The sequence below is a fragment of the Achroia grisella genome, unplaced genomic scaffold (assembly GCF_030625045.1).
Source record: "Achroia grisella isolate CSIRO2021 unplaced genomic scaffold, CSIRO_AGI_Agris_v1 utg842, whole genome shotgun sequence".
NCBI lineage: Eukaryota > Metazoa > Arthropoda > Insecta > Lepidoptera > Pyralidae > Achroia > Achroia grisella.
This window is the reverse complement of record NW_026713040.1, coordinates 506,202-529,889: the sequence shown is the minus strand read 5'-3', so window position 1 is coordinate 529,889 and position 23,688 is coordinate 506,202. Positions and strand designations below refer to the sequence as shown.

Sequence of the window (23,688 nt, the reverse complement as noted above, 5' to 3'; positions counted from 1 at the left end):
TTGTAAAAAATAATAAGTAACTAAAATAATACTGTATTCTATGTAATACTGTATAATTACTAACGAAAATATATGTACACTTTAAAAATATAACGAGGTCATTATTGATATGTAAATTTAACATAATCACGGGCTCATACCACATTTTGTTTATTATTATACAGTTGCCTATATTTCGGCAGTTTTACACCGATGTTCCATTCCTCTGTATTCATGAGTATGATTTTTCATATCATTTCCGATGTTATCTGTATATATATTTACAAAAAAATGTATAGTACCCATAACACAAGCTCTGCTTAGCTTAGGAATAGATAACGGTGTGTGAATTGTCTATAGATATTAGTATTATGTTTTACAAAATACAGGTAGGTACGTACAGTGTAAATGCGTGCGCTGCGAGACAGCGCGCCGGCGACACATACAACAGAAGACGACCGCGGCTGCAAGCGCTGCGAGCGCTGCGCAGCCGGCGGCTATCGCCAACCACGCACCGCCGGCGCCCGCGCCACTGCCGTCTGCATCACAACCGAACATCTCACTAGCTATCACCAGCGACTTTTTCTGACTATTTAATATAAATCGTAGGATGGCAGTAGATTATTTATGTAGTATGGAAAATTAAGATTATTATTATTATTTTTAATTTAATTTAATTTTTTCTTGTGTAATTAGTGTGTGTATTAGTAAGTAGTGTTTTATAAGTGTGTATATGTATACAATGTTCCTAAGTGGGCATATTGGGAAACTGTAAAGAAAGAAGAAGAAAGAAAGAAAGAAAAATATTTTATTCAGTGCAATGTAAAAAATACATAGCTCACTTAGTGTGACGTAAATAAATAAATAAATAAATAAACGATAAAGTATGTCTTCTTCGTAATAAATTATTTTCCGGTCAAAGATTATTAGGTATCCATTCTATATATAGAACTAGCTACTCGCCCCAGCTCGCACGGGTGTACATGAATTATATATATAAACCTTCCTCTTGAATCACTCTATCTATTAAAAAAACCGCTTCAAAATCCGTTGTGTAGTTTTAAAGATTTGAGCACACATAGGGACAGACAGCGACAGCGACTTTGTATTATTGGGCTCCCTAAAATATGGTCGAGTGCAGTGATGGCTGGCTCATCCGTCATACTCGTAAACGAGTGCTGCTTGTAGGGACTGGTCTGCTCTTATCACTACGACTGATTTAATCTTATTGCACATTTATATTTGACCCGAAAATTAGTGCTGGTTGGTAGTTTGTATTCACACGTTTCGACTTGTAAATATAAACTTACAAGGATTATTTAAAAGAGCAACACAGAAGTTTCTTGCTCGTTCTTCTTGTAATGAGACAGCTTTCCAAACGAGTGGTAGATAAAAAACAAATTGTTATGACTATTCATAACAATTTGTTTTTTATTAATATTCCGAGGAGATAAAAACGATCGCTCCTAAGAATATCCTTCAATTCTTGTCCCTGACGGGTCTAGGTAGCGAACTCTGAAAAGGGCGAGCACAATAGATCTATGTAGGTCGCAGTGCTACAGGTGTTACACATCTGACAATAGCCCAAACAATCCAATAAAAAAAAAATAAAAAAATATGACTATTCAAAAGTGCTTAAATTAAGTTTATTTGAATAAATGATTTGTTATTTCTATTCTATACTATGTAATAATAAGACGACATACCGGGGCAGAGTGAGGCTGTATCCTCGTCAGAGCCGTCGGCACAGTGATCTACGCCATCGCAAGTTAGGTCTGCACTCACGCAGAACTCACGCTGCTTGCACCGGAACTCCTTGCACCCATGCTCTGCAATCAAGCTCACTGCTCTTACATACAATCTTGAAAGTAACACTAAACAGAATAAAGCAGTCCATACACGCTGTATATTATATATAATAATAATAATAATAATAATAATAACGTAAGAACGTATTACCCTAGTAAAATGGGAGATATATAAAATATATATAAATAATAATAATCTCAGGATAATTCACATAGCGCCATCTAGACCCAAGTTAAGCTAGCTGATACAAACAATCATACTCATGAATACAAATGTTTGTGCCGTGCGAGGAATCGAACCCGCGACCATCGGTCGTAAAGCGGTGTGCTAGACCGCTAGATCACTGAGGTCGTCAATTTAATCCAGATTGTATATGCTTATAAGTGTAATAAGTATGTACAATCTGGATTAAATGGACCAAAATAGTATAATTTTTTATAGTTTCAATCAGAAAAATAATTGCGTTATATTATCGAGACACTCCTCTCTCCAACGTAAGATTAGATGAGATTTTACTCAACGCCCTCTCCCCCTTAAACATCTCATTAATTTATGTACGCCCCCTTATCTATGTATACCAGATGATTACCACTTAACATCAGGTGGATCAACATTTGAATCACATAAACATGTATTTGCCACGAGAAAACCGGTCAAAATATGTACATCATCATCATCATCATCATCGCAGCCCGGAAGACGTCCACTGCTGGCCATAGGCCTCCCCCAAAGATCTCCACGACGATCGGTCCTGCGCTGCTCGCATCCAATGCTTTCCAGCGATCTTGACCAGATCGTCGGTCCACCTTGCTGGAGCTGACCGGACCACCACGCTGCGTCTTTCGGTCCGTGGTCGCCACTCGAGGACTTTACTGCCCCAACGGCCATCTGTCCTACGAGCTATGTGCCCTGCCCATTGCCACTTCAGAGTCGCGATTCTTCAGGCTATATCGGTCACTCTGGTTCTTCTGCGGATCTCCTCATTTCTGATTCGATCACGCAGAGTAACTATGATGTACGAGAACAGCCAATTGAGTTTCTTTACATTTTTTATAAGATAAGCGTTTAAAGATTAAAAAGATATTAAAGATTAAGATTAGATTGGAGATTAGGACTTAAAGAAAAACCCTGAATCAGCGGCCATGTTCATTCCATTCTCTGTTAGGTGGTATCACATGATAACGTGATACACATTTCTTCTCAAACTACTCTAATGCTGCCGCAGCGGGCCTTTACAGCTTCACAGGACGATAGGGGCCGAGTGCAGATGGCACTCCAAACCCGCGGAAGGTATTACAGAGCGGCTGAAGGCCAACTCCCGCCTGACGGATACGAGTTTAGTCTCAGGGCACCACTAAGGGTTCGGACCTCGACTCAGGCCGTCGTAATTTCGATCCCCGTTTGAATTGGACGGGAGATCGATTGGAAGGGAAATACTTAGATGAGTTCTCAGTTTGTCTGTCATTGATAATATGTAATAATAAATGAGTCCAATATTAATTTATTGATATTAGATTGTTTTGATTAAAGATTAAACCGTTTCATTTATTTTAACTGTATTTCAAAATTGATGTGTTTTTTATTTTTTTTTTTTTATTTGTTAACTCAGTAACTCCGCAATTTATAAGGTTCTTATAAATAATTAATATAGAGTGATACAATCTATCTTTTCGGCAAAATCATTGACATATATGTCTATCCATAAAAAAGATTTTATTTACCCGCTGCTCTTCAGTTTACCCATGATCATGGCGGTCGAAATAACGGCCTCATTGCCTTGCCTTTATCCCATTATTTGGGGTCGGCGCAGTATGTCATTCTCTTCCACTGCTCTCTATCGGTCGTCATATCTGAACATACTCTTCTTTTATTCATATCATCTTTCACAAAAAAAAGAAGAGAAAGAAACCCTAACCCTACTACTAACCCTTTCCCTAAGAAAAGATGGATAGATTATCCATCTTTTCTTAGGGCGTCCCCTCCCTTTACATCCATCCACATTCATATTATACACTTTAATATTATACACTTTATTTTAGTCGAAATAAGGGCAACTCAATAAATATAAAACGTGGTAAGATCCCGTGATTTTAACTAATTATACGTATAAATAATGACCGCATCAAATTTAAACCAATATATAAAAATTATTAGGAGAAACTTAGCTGTTTAGTAGTAAAAATATAACAAACGAACGGATAGACAAGTTTTTGCGTTTATAATGTTAAAACGTAATATTTATTATTCATCCGTTGAGTATATACTCAAGTATTTCTATATATACAAACTTTGTAATAAAAAGTTTTGTACTTTTTTTTGACAGACGTACTTAACAGTTGAGAGGCGAGATCCTTTTAAAGTCTCTTATAAATAAATTCCGTTTTAAAAGGGGCCGTCCCTTCGTCCTTTTTCTTGGGGTTCTAAATAAAAATCTTTCACAATATTATAAACCAGAAAGCGTATTTGTTTGTTTGTCTTTCTGTACTAATATTATAATGAGAAATATATGTATTTTTATATTTTTAATATATTAATAGAAAAACTACAAAAAAAACCTATTATTTTTAATTCTTTCTAGTAACTAAACTATTTTTGTTTCAGGCATCCATAGGTTACGGTAACCTATTACTATTAGATGGGCTGTATGCTTGTGTGGTGTAAAAATATATATATATACTAGTTGTCCCGGCAAACGTTGTTTTGCCTTAAAATAAAAATAAAAAATTAGGGCTGGACTACCCCTAACATTTAGGGGGATGAAAAATAGATGTTGGCCGATTCTCAGACCTACTCAATACGCTCACAAAATTTCATGAGAATCGGTCAAGCCGTTTCGGAGGAGTATGGGAACGAAAACTGTGACACGAGAATTTTATATATAATATATATAACGCAGATAAATATATCGGGCGTAATCAAAAAGAAAGAGACAAACTGGAGGCTTTTGAAATGTGTTATTGAAGAAGGATGGAAAGATAAAGTAAGAAACGAAGAAGTACACAGGGTTAAAGAAAAAAGACAAATATGGAACACAATAGAAAATAGACGAGGACAAATGTTGGGACACTTGATACGGCACGATGATCTCATGAAAATTATTATAGAGGGGAAAATAGAAGGAAAGAGGGGGAGGGGAAGACCAAGGCACAGCTACATCGAACAAATTAAACAGAAGATGGGAGTTGTGTCGTATCAAGAATTAAAGAGCATGATGGAAGATCGCGGAAAGTGGCAAGAGCTCCACCGACAAGAGCGTAGCTCTTAAATTATGAATGAATGATATGAATAAGAACAAATAATATTAAATTACACGAAACTAGATTTTATCCGTGACTTCATATCAATTGAAAGAAATAAAATTTAATTATAAAAAACAATCTTATATCCGTGACATCGTTTGCAATTTTCAACCCCTATTTAACCCCTACCATATTGTTTAGATAAAAACCTTTATTCGTCCATTATTTTATTTTTTATTTTTATTTTTTTTTTTTTTTTATACTCTTTATTGCACCAATTACAGAACAAAAAAAAAAAAAACAATTAAAATGGAAAATATACACTGATACAAAAGGCGGTCTTATCGCTAAGCAATCTCTTCCAGACTACCTTTGACATTATATGCAATATATATTCACTATATGTTACAATATATACTAAGTGGCATTGCACATATTGCTAAGCACTTTTAAGCAGTATTTTTTTTATTCTTACTCATTCGGGAAGCACTCATGCGGCAATCAAGACAAAAACCGTAACGCACACAGATTTCGTGCAATGCATATTTATTATAGAAAAGCCAGGGCTATATACTATATATGTGTATATATATATGTTGAGAGAATTTCTTAGAATTTCTCTTTGTTTATAATAAAATAAACCACTGACTAGTTATCACAAATAGCAACTGAATAATAGTGTAAAATTTAACACCAATCATGAAATCATAGTCATTATATATATTTATAATAAAATTCCGCATACTATCAAACAATGTAATATAAGCCATTTTAGGGCAAAGTTACATGAGTGGTTAATTGTAAATAACTTTTTTTTTTGGTTCAGTTTTTCCCTTTTGAGGGAAAGGCAAAAGGACTCAGCCCATACAGCCATTGTCTTCAGTAATATTTTCTTATATATTTTTTTTTTCTAATGATTGTCTTCAGAAGTTACAAATCTCTACAGTATAAGGAATTATTTGACATACGAACTTTGACTTAATGTAATTATAACTTTAATAATATTGTGTGACATTAGTGGAATACTGTGACATTTATTATTTTATTGTGGCGCCTATTATAATGTTTTAATGAAAAGAAATTTAATGACATATTGTATTAAAATAATTATGATACAATTTCAATATTTGCATACTATTACTATTACGGGTATGCAAATATTGAAATTGATATCATAAATAGTTATTATTATTATTTATTTCTTTGTTATTTATATTTGTGCGTGTAATTTGTGTCTGTACGTAACTAACATTAACTATAAGAAAACTGTAATACTAACAAACTGAGTAAGTCTGATAATAAATACTTTATTATTATTATTATATATTATTAATAATATTTGGTAGAAAAAATATTAACTAACTAACTCATAAACTCTATAATTTTGCAAATTATAGAGTTTACTCGAAAACAAATCTTAGATTTTATCGGGTTTTCTGTACTATAAATTTCTAATTCAAATTCATTATTTATGAAGTACAGTTAACAAAGTTTTTATAATAAATAACATGTTTATTTATCTTCTGCAATGAAGCGTTCAAAAATGTGATATTATTTATTAATTTTTTGTTTTTTTTATTAATTAATTACATTGTTTTTAACTCTTAGTTTAGTTGTAGTTTAGTTACATATTTTCTTTATATATACATATGTATATAGTATTTTTTTTTGTATTATTGTTTGTTTAGAAATAGGAATAATCTTTATTCAAATAAACTCATTATAAGCACTTTTGAATAGATTTTTTTTATATAATAATTACAGTATAACAAGTAAGAGGCATGCGATAATCAACATAGAAATCGCTACGCACTCATTATTAGTGTAATCAGATAATATTGTCAGTGCTATAGATTTTCAGTTTTCTATAAAAACATTATTGTTGTTAACGAATTCTTCAATTTTTTAATAAGCTTTTTTGCAAAGGAATTGTTTTATATGACATTTAAATCTTTTTTCAGGCAGATTTATAAGTTAAAGATATGGTTTAATTTTAACATCTACCGAATATCATTTAATTTAATTTATTAAATGTTCCTATAATCTTAAATATATACATATGTACATGTTTATAAAATTATATATTTAATACGTTTAGCATTTGTATGTGTATGTATTTTGTATTGATATATTAACTATTTCTACTTTTATAGTGCGCCACTTCTACATAAAGCTTCGTTCTCTCAAGCATACGCGTTTTTCAGCACATTTATATATAAGTACATATGTTTTTTTAAATATTTTTAGGTGCATATTAAACATTTATATAATTATTGTTTCAATTATATTGTTAACAACTACATTTGATAATTACCTGAGCAGCTGGTAACAGGTCCGAAGTCACAGGCAACTGGTTGAAGAATAAAATTGTTGAGAAAGCATTATAGAAAAATATATATTCCCCTACACATCTATGGAGAATTGATTGAATGAACGTCCGTATGTCATGTGGCCATGACCGCATCAGCACCGTGCAAATATTTATTGATATATCACGTTTAATGCAAAGTGTACACTAGCTGAGCCCCGCTACTTCGTCCGTATTACATATTATTTAATAAATTACCGAGCGATTTAAAACATGTACTCTATAAAAACAACTTCAAAACAAAGATAAAAAGAATATTTATGGAAGAAATGCTTTTTCTCCATTAACGAGTTTGTAATCTTTTTAATACTTATTACAAACTCGAAAGTTTGTGAATATGTATGAACGTTTGTTACTATTGAAAGGATTTTGATAAAACTTTACACTAATATAGTTTATACATCAGTAAAACACATATATTATTCCATTATAGTGAAAAGCAGCACAAAAATCAACTCTAGTTGTTTTAGAGGGGTATCAGTTAGGACAGATCCATATGATCGAAATATGGTATTGCCAAACTAAAAAAAAAAGAATCCCTTTCTAAAATCGTTTGGTAAACCACAAAGATAACAAGTCTATATATTAAACGTACATAATACCCGTTAAATAAAACATTGCTCTCCACTGTGAGCCTTGCGCCAGAGGCGCTATTTTTCAAGGAACGAGCTTCCCATCAACTACAGCCACCCTGAGACCTTTTGATGTTCGACAGGGGATTGTCTCGCGGCGCAGGTGCCCGAGGGCGTATGTACCCTGGCACGTATGATATTCATTGTTTAAAATTTTATTTAGGCAGGAGCGACTGTCGCCCCTTTGTTGTATAATTCAAAGGCGCGTAAGTGTTTAAACGCAACGCTTTGTGCCAAGTCCGCTCGCGGATGGTATTTTTAGTCGGGCCTTTGTTGACACGGGAATGTTTCCTCTTATTCATATTTGCAATTGGACTTTCCATCTTAATTCAAAGTCTACAGTTGGGGACGTACAGCGTACAGATGTGGAGAACAGCATAATTAGTCCACATTATGTATTGAATAAGAAAGAATAAATAGTCTTCGTAATATATTTTCTTATTCCCCTGGGATTTATCTATGTTTTGAAGTAACGATGGAATAGACATTTTTTACCTAATTGGTACGCTGATTTTTTTTTTCAGACTACTCTAATGCTGTTGGCTGCAGTTGGCCTTTATAGCTTCACCGGACGTTAGGGGGCGAGTGCAGATGGTACTCCAAACCCGCGGAAGGACTTATGGAGCGGCTGAAAGCCAACTTCTGCCTGACGGATACGACTTTAATCTGAGGGCATCACTAGGGTTACGAACCTCGGCTCAGGCCGTCGTAATTTCGATCCCCGTTTGAATTGGATGGGGTATCGATCGGAGGGGGCTCGCGGACTGCCCATCTGATGGTAAATAATAACAGTCACTTATATACATGAACATTTTAGGCACATTGATTTTAGAGGCAAAAGTCTAACGCATCATATTTAAAATCAGTATTCAGGATGATGAGTAACTGTTATATGTAATGAGTAACCGTGATGTAAGGATAGGATAGGATAGGATAGGATAGGATAGAATAGACTAGAATCGAAAATCATTTATTCAAATAAACATTGAAGCATTGAATAGTCATCACATTTTTTTTACCTAACGCTCATTCGGAAAGCTGTCTCATCACAAGAAGAACTAATCAACTGAATACCTCCACCAGAACAGCACTACGAATATCACATTATCATGTGACACTCATGATACCACTTGCCATTCAATCAGACAAGGATATCATACCTCTTATCCTGTAATTTCATTACCTTATCGCCCAAAAGGTTACGAACACCGACTATTTACTTTTGCAATAGCATATGCTAGTAATCACTCTATTCTCCCGAATTTGAATTTAAATGAATCTGTATTATTGTAAACATGTACAACATTTATTTTAAAAAGATACGAGCTGAGTTTCTTGTTAGTTCTTCTGATCTCGAAATCATTCCGAACTGACAGTAGATTTGACATAATCATAAGAGTCTGTAATAGACCTACATGAATAAAGATATTTCTTTTTTTTTTATTTGAAAATAAAGCTCAATGGCTGAAATATATACATACTGACGAGTTTGAAGTCTACCTTGATATCAGATATACTAACTAGATAACTTATCATAAGTGTTTTGATAGTGTAATATCAAAACACTTATAAACATACGTTGATTTGATATATATAATCATAGTTACTGAGAACAGACAGACATTATTATTTTGTCGTCAGGAATGATATCACAGGCGTTACATTATATTCTTCGATACCCGTGTGCTGTTCATAAACAATAATATATTATATATATCTAGTATATAAAATTCTCGTATCAATATGTTACTTACCATACTCCTCCGAAACGGTTTGACCGATTTTTATGAATTTTTATATGAATATTCAGTAGGTTTGAGAATCGGCTAGTATTTTTCATACACCTAACTGATAAGTAATTGTCTACACCTAACATTATATTTTAGTATTTTTTTTTAATGTGGCATTAAAAACATATACAACCCTAAATTTTCACCCTTCTATCATCAACCCCTATGTTTTAATAGCCATTTTAATTTATATGGCAAACCTTTTGCGGAGTCCTTTTTAGAGTGTCAGTGTTTGTAACAACACTCCTCCGAAACAGCTTGACCGATTCTTATGAAATTTTGTGTGCATATTCAGTAGGTCTGAGAATAGTACGTAAACTATTATTCATACGTATGTATCCAAATTTTTAGCAAAGATTTTTCAATATTTCCACCACGCTACTTACTCCAATTTTTTATAGCGATTTTAGTACTTCAATTCATATGGCAAATATGTCTGGCGAGTCAACTAGTATGACGGTTGCAGTTTTTAATAACGATTTTAGTACTATAATTCATATAGCAAAAACGTCTGACGAGTCAACTAGTATGACGGTTACAGTTTTTAATAACGATTTTAGTACTATAATTCATATAGCAAAAACGTCTGACGAGTCATCTAGTATGACGGTTACAGTTTTTAATAACGATTTTAGTACTATAATTCATATAGCAAAAACGTCTGACGAGTCAACTAGTATGACGGTTACAGTTTTTAATAACGATTTTAGTACTTTAATTCATATAGCAAAAACGTCTGACGAGTCAACTAGTATGACGGTTACAGTTTTTAATAACGATTTTAGTACTACAATTCATATAGCAAAAACGTCTGACGAGTCAACTAGTATGACGGTTGCAGTTTTCCATCAAGAGAGCCACGACGGCTCTCCATCCATCATTTTCCAATCCAATTTTACAAAAATATCTAACAATACTAAGAAAAGTTATGCAAATAAACTTGAACATGAGCAAACATCATTTCAAGTGTTCGCAGCTTGAGAGAGTGCTATCGAAAAGGCGCGTCCTAGCGAATAAAGAAAACTTGAATATCAATTTCTATTGTGCTCCGAACAAAGTTATAACTGAGAAGTAAATGTAAGGAGCGTTAAATCAGACAACATTGAAGAATATATTTTATGGACAATTAGGAAAAATCACGGGATCTTACCACGTTTTTTTTATGTTTCGGTCAATTTCTCAAAACTTTCGCCACTCTCTCCAATTTTTAATAGCGATTTTAGTCCTTTAATTCATAGTATCCCTTACCACGTTTTATTTTAATTATTTATTTGTACTGGTTTAAAAAAAGAACGAGCGCATTGGTCTAGCGGTATAGCACACCGATTCTTCCGATGGTTGCGGGTTCGAACCCTCGCACAAACATTTGTATTCAAGAGTATGTTTGTTTGTGTCGGTCTAAGTGATTTGTATGTATTTACAAAAATAAACAAGAATTTGTATCAGTTGTCTAGTACCCATAACACAAGCTCTGTCTACCGTGGGACTGACATGGCGCTGTGTTAATTGTCCAGTATTTTTTTTATAGGGATCGAAATTACGACGGCCTGAGCTGAGGTTCGAACTCCTAGCGGTGTCCTCAGACTAAAATCGTATCCATCAGTTGGCCTTCAACAGCTCAATAAGTCCTTCCGCGGCTTTGGAGTGCCATCTGCACTCACCCCCTATCGTCCGGTGAAGCTGTAAAGGCCAGCTGCGGCCAACAGCATTAGGGTAGCTGGAAAAGTTGTCTAATACCTATGATATATTAAAGCAACTTAAAAGAATGGTTAAACTTAGCGGATAGTTGTGTAAAGATACGAAAACAATCTTGTAATCTCGGTATCACGATTAAAAGTATGGAAGATGTGCCGAGGTAGTTTAAAATTCAGTGCTCGAGGCTCGTTTGTAACTATTTCCTAATGGGCCAAGTTTCGGCGAGTTGCCGACGCACTTCATTATCAAATCGGCTGCGGGTGCCGACTGGCCCCCTTATAAACTCATTAAAATACAATACAAAATAGTTGCTGTAAGTGTTTATGGTTTTATGAAATATGCGAGCATACCCAAATTTTCTGCATGTACAAGCTGAGCCTCTGGGTTATACCGCATTGTTTTACAAATTTAAAAGAAATGGCAGATTTTCTACTTCTATAAACTACACAACACGTCGCGTCAGATGCTTATATAATGTTCTCACCGTTGCTTCTCAATTTATATATTCAAATATCCTATATGTTCATAAAAATCTTGACTTATTTCCAAAAAACAGCAATATTCATAATATTAATACTAGATTTAAAGACAAACTTGCTGTCCCCAAGTATCGTTTAGAAAAAGTCAATAGGTCTTTTATGGGAATAGGTATAAAATTTTACAATAAGATACCAAAGGATATATTGGAATTACCTTAAATAAATTCAAAACATCTGTTAAATCATATTTACTGAGCAAGGCCTATTACTCACTAAACGATTACTTGAATGACGAGCGTGCATGGCAATAGTTTTCATGTTCGGAATTTTCATTTAATGTTAAACATAGACACCTACATATATAAATACCTATGCATTGTAAATAAACTGGATTTAAAAAAAAAGTACATCAAATGAGTTTCTTGCCAGTTCTTCTCAATTGGATCTATATACCGAAATGGACGGTAGGGAAAAAAAATTATAATGTAAAAACTTGACATTCATAAGCGGCTAAAATGTCCTACATGAATAAATGATTTTTGAATTTGAATTTGAATTTGAATTTGAATGTTATATGAATATAAATTAAATAACACAAAATTATATGTGTCGTTTAGTTTACTTTACTAACATTATATATGCGAAAGTTTGTGAGTATGGATGGATGGATGTTTACTCTTTCACGCAAAAACTACTGAATGAATTTTAATGAAACTTTACAATAATATAGCTTATACATAATAATAACATATAGGCTACAAATTTCATGCCGGTGCACAGTCATTTATATAATTAAATAAAAGTACAAAATGTTAGACCTTTAAGCCTAAAAAGGTCCATAAGAATTTGTCCATTAAATGCAAAAAGTTTTTGACAAATCCGATTGAGTTCCAAAGAAGTAAAGAAATTCTTCACAATCATATAATAGCATAGAAATAGAAATAGAAATAATCTTTATTCAAATAAACTTAATATTAGCACTTTTGAATAGTCAAGTTTTTTTATTCTACCGCTTATTCGGAATGCAGATTCATCACAAGAACAATAAGCAAGAAACTTGTGTGTACAGATAAAACTAATTCAAGTTACATTTAGAATTTATTTAATAGTAAGCTTTGGTGTTGTCAATACAATAATAAACTTGTTACATACACGAGTTTGTTACGCGACTCACCCTTACTAATTTTATAACTTCAAATTTACCTCTATCTATTTATCTGCCTTGCTTTCACACCGAAACTGCTGATCCGATTAAAATTAAATTTGGTAAACAGATAGTCTAGACCCCGTGAAAGGATATAGGCTACTTTTTATACAGAAAAAAAGTTGTAAGGGGTTGAAAAGAGGAGATTAATGTTTGTATGAAAGTATTTTGATATTAGAAACAATATTTGTGGATTATATTATTAAATAATTTTTCTTATTTAGTCGCAGATACAGCTAGTTTCGTTATAAATGTATAAAATATTTGGTACTTATTATCGTTATATTTCTGATAATTGTAATGTTAATTTCTCTATTTGTTACAAAGTATAATTTTGCAGTACTTGCATATATACTAAGCTCAGTACCGTATTCTTGTATCCAAAATACGCACAGATAAGTTCCAAATTAATTACAGTATACTACACCATCAGGTACGGATCGTGAATTTGTGGGGCCCTGGGCTAAATCTACTTAGATGACTACCTAATTATTTATTACTCAACTAAAAATACACCGACCAACAACAAGCGACCAGAAATTCCCCGTTCCTTTATATAGACGCGCATTTGCATAGCTATGCATTTGGGTAGATTTTTTTTTATTTAATATTTTACGGCTTTGGATACAAGTCCTTTTTAGCCCAACATAAAATACAAAACCTTAAAAAAAATTATAATTTCTTCCCAGTGTTGGAAATGATTGATCTCAGGATTGCCAACTTATTAGATTTTTTAACGTTCTAGATATTTTTTTATATTCTAAATATCGTTTCAGTGGGGACTGGGGTCTTTTGTGTCCTGAGGGCCCTGGACTGCAGCCCAAAAAGCCTTGAGGTAGGTCCGCCCCTGTATACCATAATATCAGTCTCGTGACGTTCTTATTAAAGCATTTAATCACTATAATCAAATACACTTGAAGCCTCCACTATGTCTTGTGGTAATAATTAACGAACATGAAAGTACTTCTATAGTTTATGTTGTACAGAATATATATATATATATATATCAAATTAGTACATATAAAAAATTGCAATCTATAATGATGATACCTCACACGGCGACATTTAGTATCGAAACTAAGCAGAGCGAATTTTGTACATATTATAGAACTAGTAACTCAATATTTTTTTGGAATAAATTTATATTTGTATATGAAATACATAGAAAAACCTAAACTAACACTAATCGAGGTAGGTATATGGATCGCGGCGTTCAAACCGCAGGCAAGTTGGGAAATCGCTAGAGTCGACAAACAAGTTCAAAACCATGATTTTATTATAATTACCAAGTCTTCATCATCCTTCTGATCATCATCATTCATAATCCTTCTGAAGCTTATATTCTTTCTTCACTTCTTTATTCACCCCAGCATGTCATTGGGGCATTGTCAGTGTCACCAGTCACTGACAATGCCCCATCTGGGTTTACCGAAAGTACATCTTATGCATAATATATATAAATTCAGCACATACAAAACAACTGCAAGCTATAATGACGATACATCACACAGCGCCATCTAGTCCCAAATCAAGATGAGAAGAGCGTAATTTACACACATGATCGCACTGGTAACTTAAATATCTCCTTGAAATAAATTTGTATCTGTATATGAAATACACAGACACCTAAACCAATACTAATAGAGGTACAGCGATCGATCGGAGATTCACATCAGATTCGGGGGTTCAATTCAGATAAGTGCGAAATCACTGTGAAATTTGAAATAAATTTGTATCTGTGTATGATGTCTGTACACAGAAAAAGCCCTAAACCGATACAAATAGAGGTATAGCGATAGATCGGGGGTTCAAACATAGGCAAGTTGCGAAATCGCTGTTGTCGACAAAGAAATTCAATATCATAATTTTTAAATTAAATTAAATTACCAAATCTTCTTTATTCTTTCCCTACTTCCTTATTAGCCAATACGTTATTGACTACGCCTCTAAATGCTCCATCTGGGATTATGTCGTGTCACAACTCCTTATTATAAATTAGATTACATGACTAACTCGAATCATAGTCCATTAAATAGATCAAAGATAATAAAACTCCTACTCCCAGCAGTGCTAGACTTGTTGCATTATCAAGTATATTACACCCAATAGCTGAAGGCGTTCGTAGTGAGCACTCAATACTGGATTTAATGATCTGAGCATAAAAATATTACGAGGACCCACAGAGAGGCGAACCATCTAATGATCCTGCTTTACTCCCCGATAAATACCACTAAAGCCCATATTGCTTTTAATACTGCAATAACAGTTCTTTGTCCTGAATACCCTATTTGGGTCAAGTTTGTTTACAATCGACCCTTTTCTGTTTCATGAATATGAACTAACAAATCTTATTGCATGTTCAAAGCATCCACGGATGTAGGGAATTTTCTCTTCGGTCGACAACCTTTGGTATCCGCTATTTTGAGGTAGACTTTGGAAAACGCGCTACCGTTACACTACTTTTGATACTAAACATTTATGCTATTGACTACAGAATATATAGTAATATGTACGGTAAGTCTTATTATATTCAGAACTTGTTCTGTTCCTTGCTTATCTGTCCTAACTATTTGTGTCAACAGCGAATCAACCTTAGAACTTCATTCAGCAAACCATATTCGCTATATACTCATTAAAGAGAAAGCATTTTCACGTCGTCAGGCGTATTAGTATTCCTGCTGATACGCGGTAAGAAAGGTTCCTTACCTCTTAAACTTTCGCGACCTTACAAGTCTTGACAAACATTTTTTCCAGGCAGCCAAGCGTATAATTTAATTGGCAGATTACTTCAAAAGATGGCGCACGTATGCAACAAAGGCCCAGAAGCCTTTACACATACATGTATGCAGACAATTCAACCACGCTCTTTGTGTTTCCATTGTGCTGTTATACAACATTTAAATGCACATATTTTAGATTCCTCCAGTAATGAGAGCATATATATGTATTTTATAAATTCAAAAGGTTTTAAGAGATCATTACACTTTAATATCCATTATGCTGATACTCCTAGCGCTGTATTAAAGCTGCACGAGATATACTGTTATTAAGAACGTTCATTTTTGTAAAGGCTATATTAATAAATTTTATTAAAGCAATCATCATTAAAATAGCATAAACACGAAATGAAGAAGAATGAAGTAAATTAAATAAATATCAAGGAACCAAAAATTATTTCGTTTATATACGTTAAGACTCTAATTATGGTCTCAATAACAATTGCTAATGCGGTACCCACAAACGGAGAAGTAAGAAGACAGACGAAGAGATAGACAAGAAATATGAATTTGGGCAATTTAGTTGTACACTATTCAGAGCAAATTGTTAATAGAATGTATACTGTAGAACTTTTGTTTTAAGATTCAAATATTAAGCAGAACGTAGATATCAATAAAGATGATGATGGAAACTTATGAAGAACGTGAGCGAAATAGGTATAATCAGCAGATGCTGAAACAATAAAGAGGAAACATCAAAGCGACTATAAAAATTGACGCATTCCCTTTGGTAAGTCGCAACAGGTTCATTCATATCGTGAATACCGAAGTCAGAGAGGAGAGGGATACTCGCAATCCGGCGGGGGTAGTAATAAAAAAAATGTGTATAAAGGATGGAATGTGTAAACGAACTGCCCTGTCGGCTATTTGTGCAAATAAATAAACATTCAGCCAAATTAAAGAGGGTCGATTCGACTCTCTAACGTGACGAATTGTGTAATCAAAATAATTATTTACTGCTCGATTCGATCTATTGATATCATTGCTTCATTTGCTTTATTTTGCTTTATTTGCTGCTACAGTATTTTTTACTTTCTAAATTGCTTCATATTTATCGTTTTTAATTTGTTGCCAGTCGTTACTTTACTTCCTACCATCGTCAATATTTTCATTAAGGTCTCACTTAAGGGCGGGAGTTTCATTTACGCTCAAGAGATAAAGCTATAATTTACTTCATACTATATACTATATCCATGGTAATATAGAATTTTATATATATATTTCTTTTTATTACAGAACAAAAACATAGCACTGATAAAAAAAAGATTTCTACTTTTAGCTTTATAGAAAACTACATCCAGAGAATATATTCCATAACAGCAAACTATAATATGAGTTTTAATTGATTGTTTATTTGTCAGCTACATTAATTTCACAGCAGATTTATAAATCGAATTAAAACATGAATGTCATTGTCTCCATTTCTGTACTACCCCATGTAATGTGTTTTGTTTTTAAATTTCAGATCTGGAATCCCATTAAGTAAATAAATAACATCATTAATTAAAGTGGGATAAAGTATGAAACAAATTAAAAACTTTTGATTATCATTCCTACATTACAGAAAATAAAAAGTAAATTATGGAAGGAAACTCGTAAGTAGAAGCTATTAATAATACCGAGCAGTATAAAGCAGGAACAGTAAGAAACATGGAAGCTACAATACTTCTTGAACAAGTTAATTAATAGATAAATACATGTTAGCTTTGTAAGCTGTGCTTCGGCTTCGTGCAGTGTTCTAAGGCATGACACTTGTAGAAATTATTAAATGGTTTAAGTGTTTTAAAATAATAATGCCATAAATCGATTTGTATTTGAATAAGAATGAAAAATAATATTGACTGATTATAAATTACGAAGCGCCCTAAATATCTTCATAGCAATAATTATAAGTATTGCATAATGTTGCTAATAGAACGTTTCTGGCGTAAACAACACTTATTGTATTGAAAAAGGTTGAGGCATACCACGAGCGGTTATATAATGATGGCATGAGCATGGTGCCGTATATTCATAGGCAATAATATACAGAATAAGTAGGATTTAAGTTAAGGAACGTAGAAACGTAAATGCAAATTTAGTACTGTCAAAAATATATATATATATATATATTTAAAACCGTTTTTCTAAATACTAATTTTATTTTGCACAACCTAATTTTTAAAGTAGTAGAACAATAATATAACAATTTTTAATAAAACTACCCCCGAAAATTTCACACAGCTTCATCTAGTCCCAAGCTAAGCAGAGCTTACGTTATGGATACTAGACAACTCAATACTTAGACACATGTTTTTGTAAATATATAATACACCAAGACCGATACAAACAATCGTACTCATGAATACAAATGTTTATAACGTGCGAGCAATCGAACCCGCGACCATTAGAAGTAAAGCAATGCGCTGAACCACTACACCACTGAGGATGTTGAAGTACATCTCAAAAGTACTATATATAATATACCACAGTATAAAATATACTTACTGGGATCTTTAACGCCGGTGACCACGAGCTTGAACCCGTTGGCGTCGGTGCCCCAGTTGTCCGTGACGTATTTGAGTGTCACAAAGTTGCTGCGCGTAAAAAGCGCGCCCACCTGCTGCTTGGTGTTCCTGCAGGAGAGGTCGGCCTGGAACAATTAGTACAAAATCTTATCATTATCATCATTATTACATAGTATAAAATAAAGTCGCTGTCGCTGTTTGTCCGTCCCTATGTATGCTTAAATCTTTATAACGACGCAACGGATTTTGAAGCGGTTTTTTTTAATAGAGGAGTGAGTTAAAAAAAAAGGTTTATATGTGTAATTATTATTATCATTACATAGTATAAAATAAAGTCGCTGTCGCTGTCTGTCCCTATGTATGCTTAAATCTTTAAAACGACGCAACGGATTTTGAAGCGGTTTTTTTTAATACTCTCTATTTAAGTGATTTAAAAAAAAAGGTTTATATGTATAATTAGCTGTTCCCGCGACTCCGGCCGCGTGGAATTTAAAAGAATTTTTTGAAAATAAAAGTAGCCTAAGTTACTCTTTATTATATCAGCTTCCTGCAAAAAAAAGTCCCGTCAAAATCGGTCCAGCCATTTCAGAGATTAGCCGAAACAGACAGACCGACAGACAAAAACAGTAAAAAATGTTATTTTGGTATATGTACCGTATTTACGTTCATATGTTTGTAGTAAAAAACGGTTATTTCAATAAGAGGTTACAAACAGACACTCCAATTTTATTTATATGTATGTATAAATACATGTACACCCGGGCGAGTAGCTAGTTAATATCATAAGCGAAAGTTTGTGAGTATGGATGGATGTTTGTTACCCTTTCACGCAAAAACTACTGAACGGATTTTGATGAAACTTTACAGTAACATAGGTTATACATAAGAACAATGTATATGCTATATTATAAATAAATAGATAAATAATAAATAAATAACCCTGAACAATGAACACAACGCCATCCAGTCACACGGTAAGCTGAGCTTGAGTTATGGGTCTTAGACAACTGATAGAAATAATTACATATTTTTTGTAAATATGTACATACATAATATACGTAGAAAACACCCAGACCGATACAAACAATAATACTCATGAATACAAATGTTTGCACCGTGCGAGGAATCAAACTCGCGACTATCGGAAGTAACCGCAAGTCCACCGAGGCCGAGTAACGTGTTGCTGATCTCTAAGAAACTCTTAATATACACATAATCTTGGAAAACCCCACGTTGTGGTCTCTATAGAAAATTTCAGCAGGTTATTGTAAAACCTGAGCGTACGCGAAAGGAAACTTTAATGAAACGACACTGCTCGTGACCACAGAGAATTAAAGGCGTGAAGGTGAATTCAATATCAATTTAATTAAATAAATTCATCCATCAATTATATGTGCCTACATATTGCAACAAATTGAGCAGAGGTTCTTGCAATACGAGTAGAGGATGATGCAATTAAATTTTTCTTTTGCAAATACATAATTTTATCTTACGACCAAATTTATGAGTATCTTAAGACCAAATTTCTTTTTCATGGGGACATCTCTCACCGTAATCTTCGTCCGTCTAGGAATCTACTCTTGCACGTTCCTACTCATCGTACGAGTTTCGTCTCTAAATCTTTCATGCTTCAGGCTATTAAACACTGGAATTCTTTGTCCCTTGACATAAAATCGAGTACTACCAAATTTACCTTCAAATCCAAGTTAAGAAAACATCTTTCCAACGACTTTTGTAATTAAATGAATACATTAATATAGTGTTAATTTATCTCCCGCTTTCACTCTTGATTTGTCATGATTGATTATATCTCATTGTTGATTTGTATTTGGTATATATGTATAAATTCTAAATGTTTTTTATTATGTACTTGAATGTATATGTATATATATATATATATATAAATATCCCCTTGGGCACTTTGTGGCTCAGACGTGCCGTATAGGTAGTTTTTTGTTGATCCTTTTTCACTTGTTGATCCGGAGGCCTTTTGTTGATCTAATGCCAGCTGACGATATATAAATGTTGATCCTTTTTGAGCCACAACTGTCACGACGAGTAATAATAATAATTAAGCGATTTATACACGATTTTATACAAATCCACCTTTTTGGCATTCGACCACTTCTTGATCCAATTCAAACGGGCCAATCAGGGTGCAGCATTTGCCAAGGGCTTCCTCATTGGCACGTTTGGACTACTACATTATGGCTACAGTAACTTAATAATGTCTAGCTAGTATTTCAAGAATAATAGTCTACCTAATCTAAATATTTATAGAAATCAGTCTGGAGTAACGTGACTCCAGATCAAACCTCAATACTTGTTATTTTTTGGATGGGAATCTTTTCTTTTGTAACAACGTTACTGAGCGAATAAAGAGAAGACGCAACGGCGGATCCAGGGGGAGCGTCATGGAGGTCATGGGAGTCATGGGGGCGTCATGACTCTCCCCCCCCTTAGCCCAGAACTTAGGTAGACCACTAATTGAACTAAAAAATAATGAAACAGCAAATTTTTTTGCACGATCGGAGTGTTGGTGCAGTAGTATTAATTATAATTAAACATTGTTACTTAAAACATAACAGTTAAAGTACTATAACACTAAAAGCAAAATAGGTATTTTCAAAATACTTTTTCAAAATAAATTACCCTTTGAGTTTTTGTTCAAACCTCAGATATTATATTTATTTTAGGTATATCAATCAATACATAGTATAGCATAGTACAGTCTGTCTGTCTGTCTGTTTGTTCCGGCTAATCTCTGAAATAGCTGGACCGATTTTGACGGGACTTTTTTTGGCAAGTAGCTGATGTAATAAGGAGTAACTTACGCTACTGTTATTTTAGAAAAATAAAATAAAATTTCACGCGGACGAAGTCGCTGGGGCCAGCTAGTCTATAGATATACCGAGATTTAATGTTTAAGTTGCTATTATGTTATTGACAAAATTTTACTGTAATGTTACTATTACGTTATCCTACACAATTTGTATTATTTTGGATGAATAAATAAATAAATAAATAATAATCTATACATCTATACATTTAATAAAAATTGGAGTGTCTGTTTGTAATATTGAAAAAACCGTTTTTTACTACATGCATATGAATATATATAAGGTACATATACCAAAATAACTATTTTTATAATTTTAGTCTGTCTGTCTGTTTGTTCCGGCTAATCTCTGAAATGGCTGGACCGATTTTGACGGTACTTTTTTTTGGCAGGTAGCTGATTTATAAGGAGTAACTTAGGTTACTTTTATTTTAGAAAAATAAAGTTAAATTCCACGCGGACGAAGTCGCGGGAACACCTTGTTTTTAATAAAAACATCTTTTTTATGGTACTTGAGAATGTTGAAGCCTGTTGTTTGTAATATTGAAATAACCGTTTTTTACTACTTGCATATGAATATAAATACGGTACATACACCAAAATAACATATTTTACAATTTTTGTCTGTCTGTCTGTTTGTTCCGGCTAATCTCTGAAATGGCTGGACCGATTTTGACGGGACTTTTTTTGGCAGGTAGCTGATGTAATAAGGAGTAACTTAGGCTACTTTTATTTTAGAAAAATAAAGTTAAAAACCACGTGGACGAAGTCGCGGGAACAGCTAGTGTATAATATATTAGAGATACCTACGTGTTTTTTTATTGATGACTAGCTGTACACGGGATTTCGTCCGTGTTGAATTTAACTTTATTTTTCTAAAATATAAGAAGTTAAATTCCACGCGGACGAAGTCGCGTGTACAGCTAGTTGTCGGTAGTCTAGCGATTTATCTAGCACACCGCTTTGATTCCTGCTTGGTGGTCGAGGGTTCGATTCCTCGGACGCTGCAAACATTTGTATTCATGAGTATGATTGTTTGTAACGGTCTGGGTGTTTTCTATGTATAGATAATATATATGTATTTACGAAAAAAAACTTTGTATTTATATCAGTTGTCTAGTACCCATAACATAATCTTCAGCTAGCTTAACTTGGGTCTAGATGAAGCTGTGTGAATTGTCCTGAGATTACTATTATTACTATAATAAATCTTTTCAAATCAGCCGATGTTTATTTTTGCCATAATACGTGCTGTTACCATGTGATAATATTACGTACGTACTTATTAAACTATTAACTTATTATTAAATTGTTTGTAACGGTCTGGGTGTTTTCTATGTATAGATAATATATATGTATTTACGAAAAAAATCTTTGTATTTATATCAGTACCCATAACATAATCTTCAGCTAGCTTAACTTGGGTCTAGATGAAGCTGTGTGAATTGTCCTGAGATTACTATTATTAATATAATAAATCTTTTCAAATCAGCCGATGTTTATTTTTGCCATAATACGTGCTGTTACCATGTGATAATATTACGTACGTACTTATTACTGTTTTAAATGTGATGCGTTCATTATTTATATTTCCTTTGAATTAAAGACAAATGTAAGTATATATATATATATTTACATTTGCACACTTAGTTGATCCAGCCACGATCCGTAGATATTGCTGATTCCACTGTCTCTCTCTTTCTACCACTATAACGGTAGCGTGGCGGAACGGCAACATGTTGCCGTTCCGCGTTCTACCACTATCTTTGTATTCTAATATGCGATGTTGCCGTTCCGACCGAGACCATGCGTTGTTGCCAAATGTATTCGTCGATAGTAGTAGATACCTATACTCGATATATATTTTTTCAACAATTTCCTGCAATAGTGAATCCGTATCGGCATTTTTTTTAAATGCACAAAGATTTTTTGGCTCTGAATATATTTAAAAATCATTTACTTGTGTGTTGATGAATTTATATACTAGTACATGAAGTACCTAATACTTGTTTTGATTTGAATAGGTAGCGATATTATGAATTTATTATACGTAATCTAAAGATTTTGACGAAATAAAAGTAATTAGTTATCTGTTAACCTTGACTTCATGCTGGCACCAGTATTATCAGATGATGAACATACTCTTCGAAAACTTACAGCAGAAATATCGTGTTTGGACTCATTAGATAGGTCTCGATGAATAGAGTTTAAAAAACTTAAAATAAATGGTACATTAGAAATAATGTATAAAAACCCCTTACGTAAAATTCAACCACTTTAAACTTAATAATAATAATAATTAGGAAAAGAGAAAAGCTATACATGCACTGAAAGTAATTGATGCCTTCCACACAATATTTTCAGTATTAA

The 23,688-nt window shown here is 33.3% G+C and overlaps 1 protein-coding gene across 1 annotated transcript in view; it reads right to left on the bottom strand.

Annotated features, from left to right (window-relative positions):
• Positions 1 to 23,688, bottom strand: part of LOC131852351 (uncharacterized) — a 40,219-nt gene that overhangs the window by 814 nt on the left and 15,717 nt on the right. The window contains exons 2-4 of the mRNA XM_059203019.1: positions 18,460 to 18,604; positions 1,686 to 1,808; positions 381 to 518 (exon numbers count right to left, since the gene is read on the bottom strand). Of these exons, the coding sequence (XP_059059002.1) occupies positions 381 to 518; positions 1,686 to 1,808; positions 18,460 to 18,604 (406 nt within the window). The remainder of the gene's footprint in view (positions 1 to 380; positions 519 to 1,685; positions 1,809 to 18,459; positions 18,605 to 23,688) is intronic.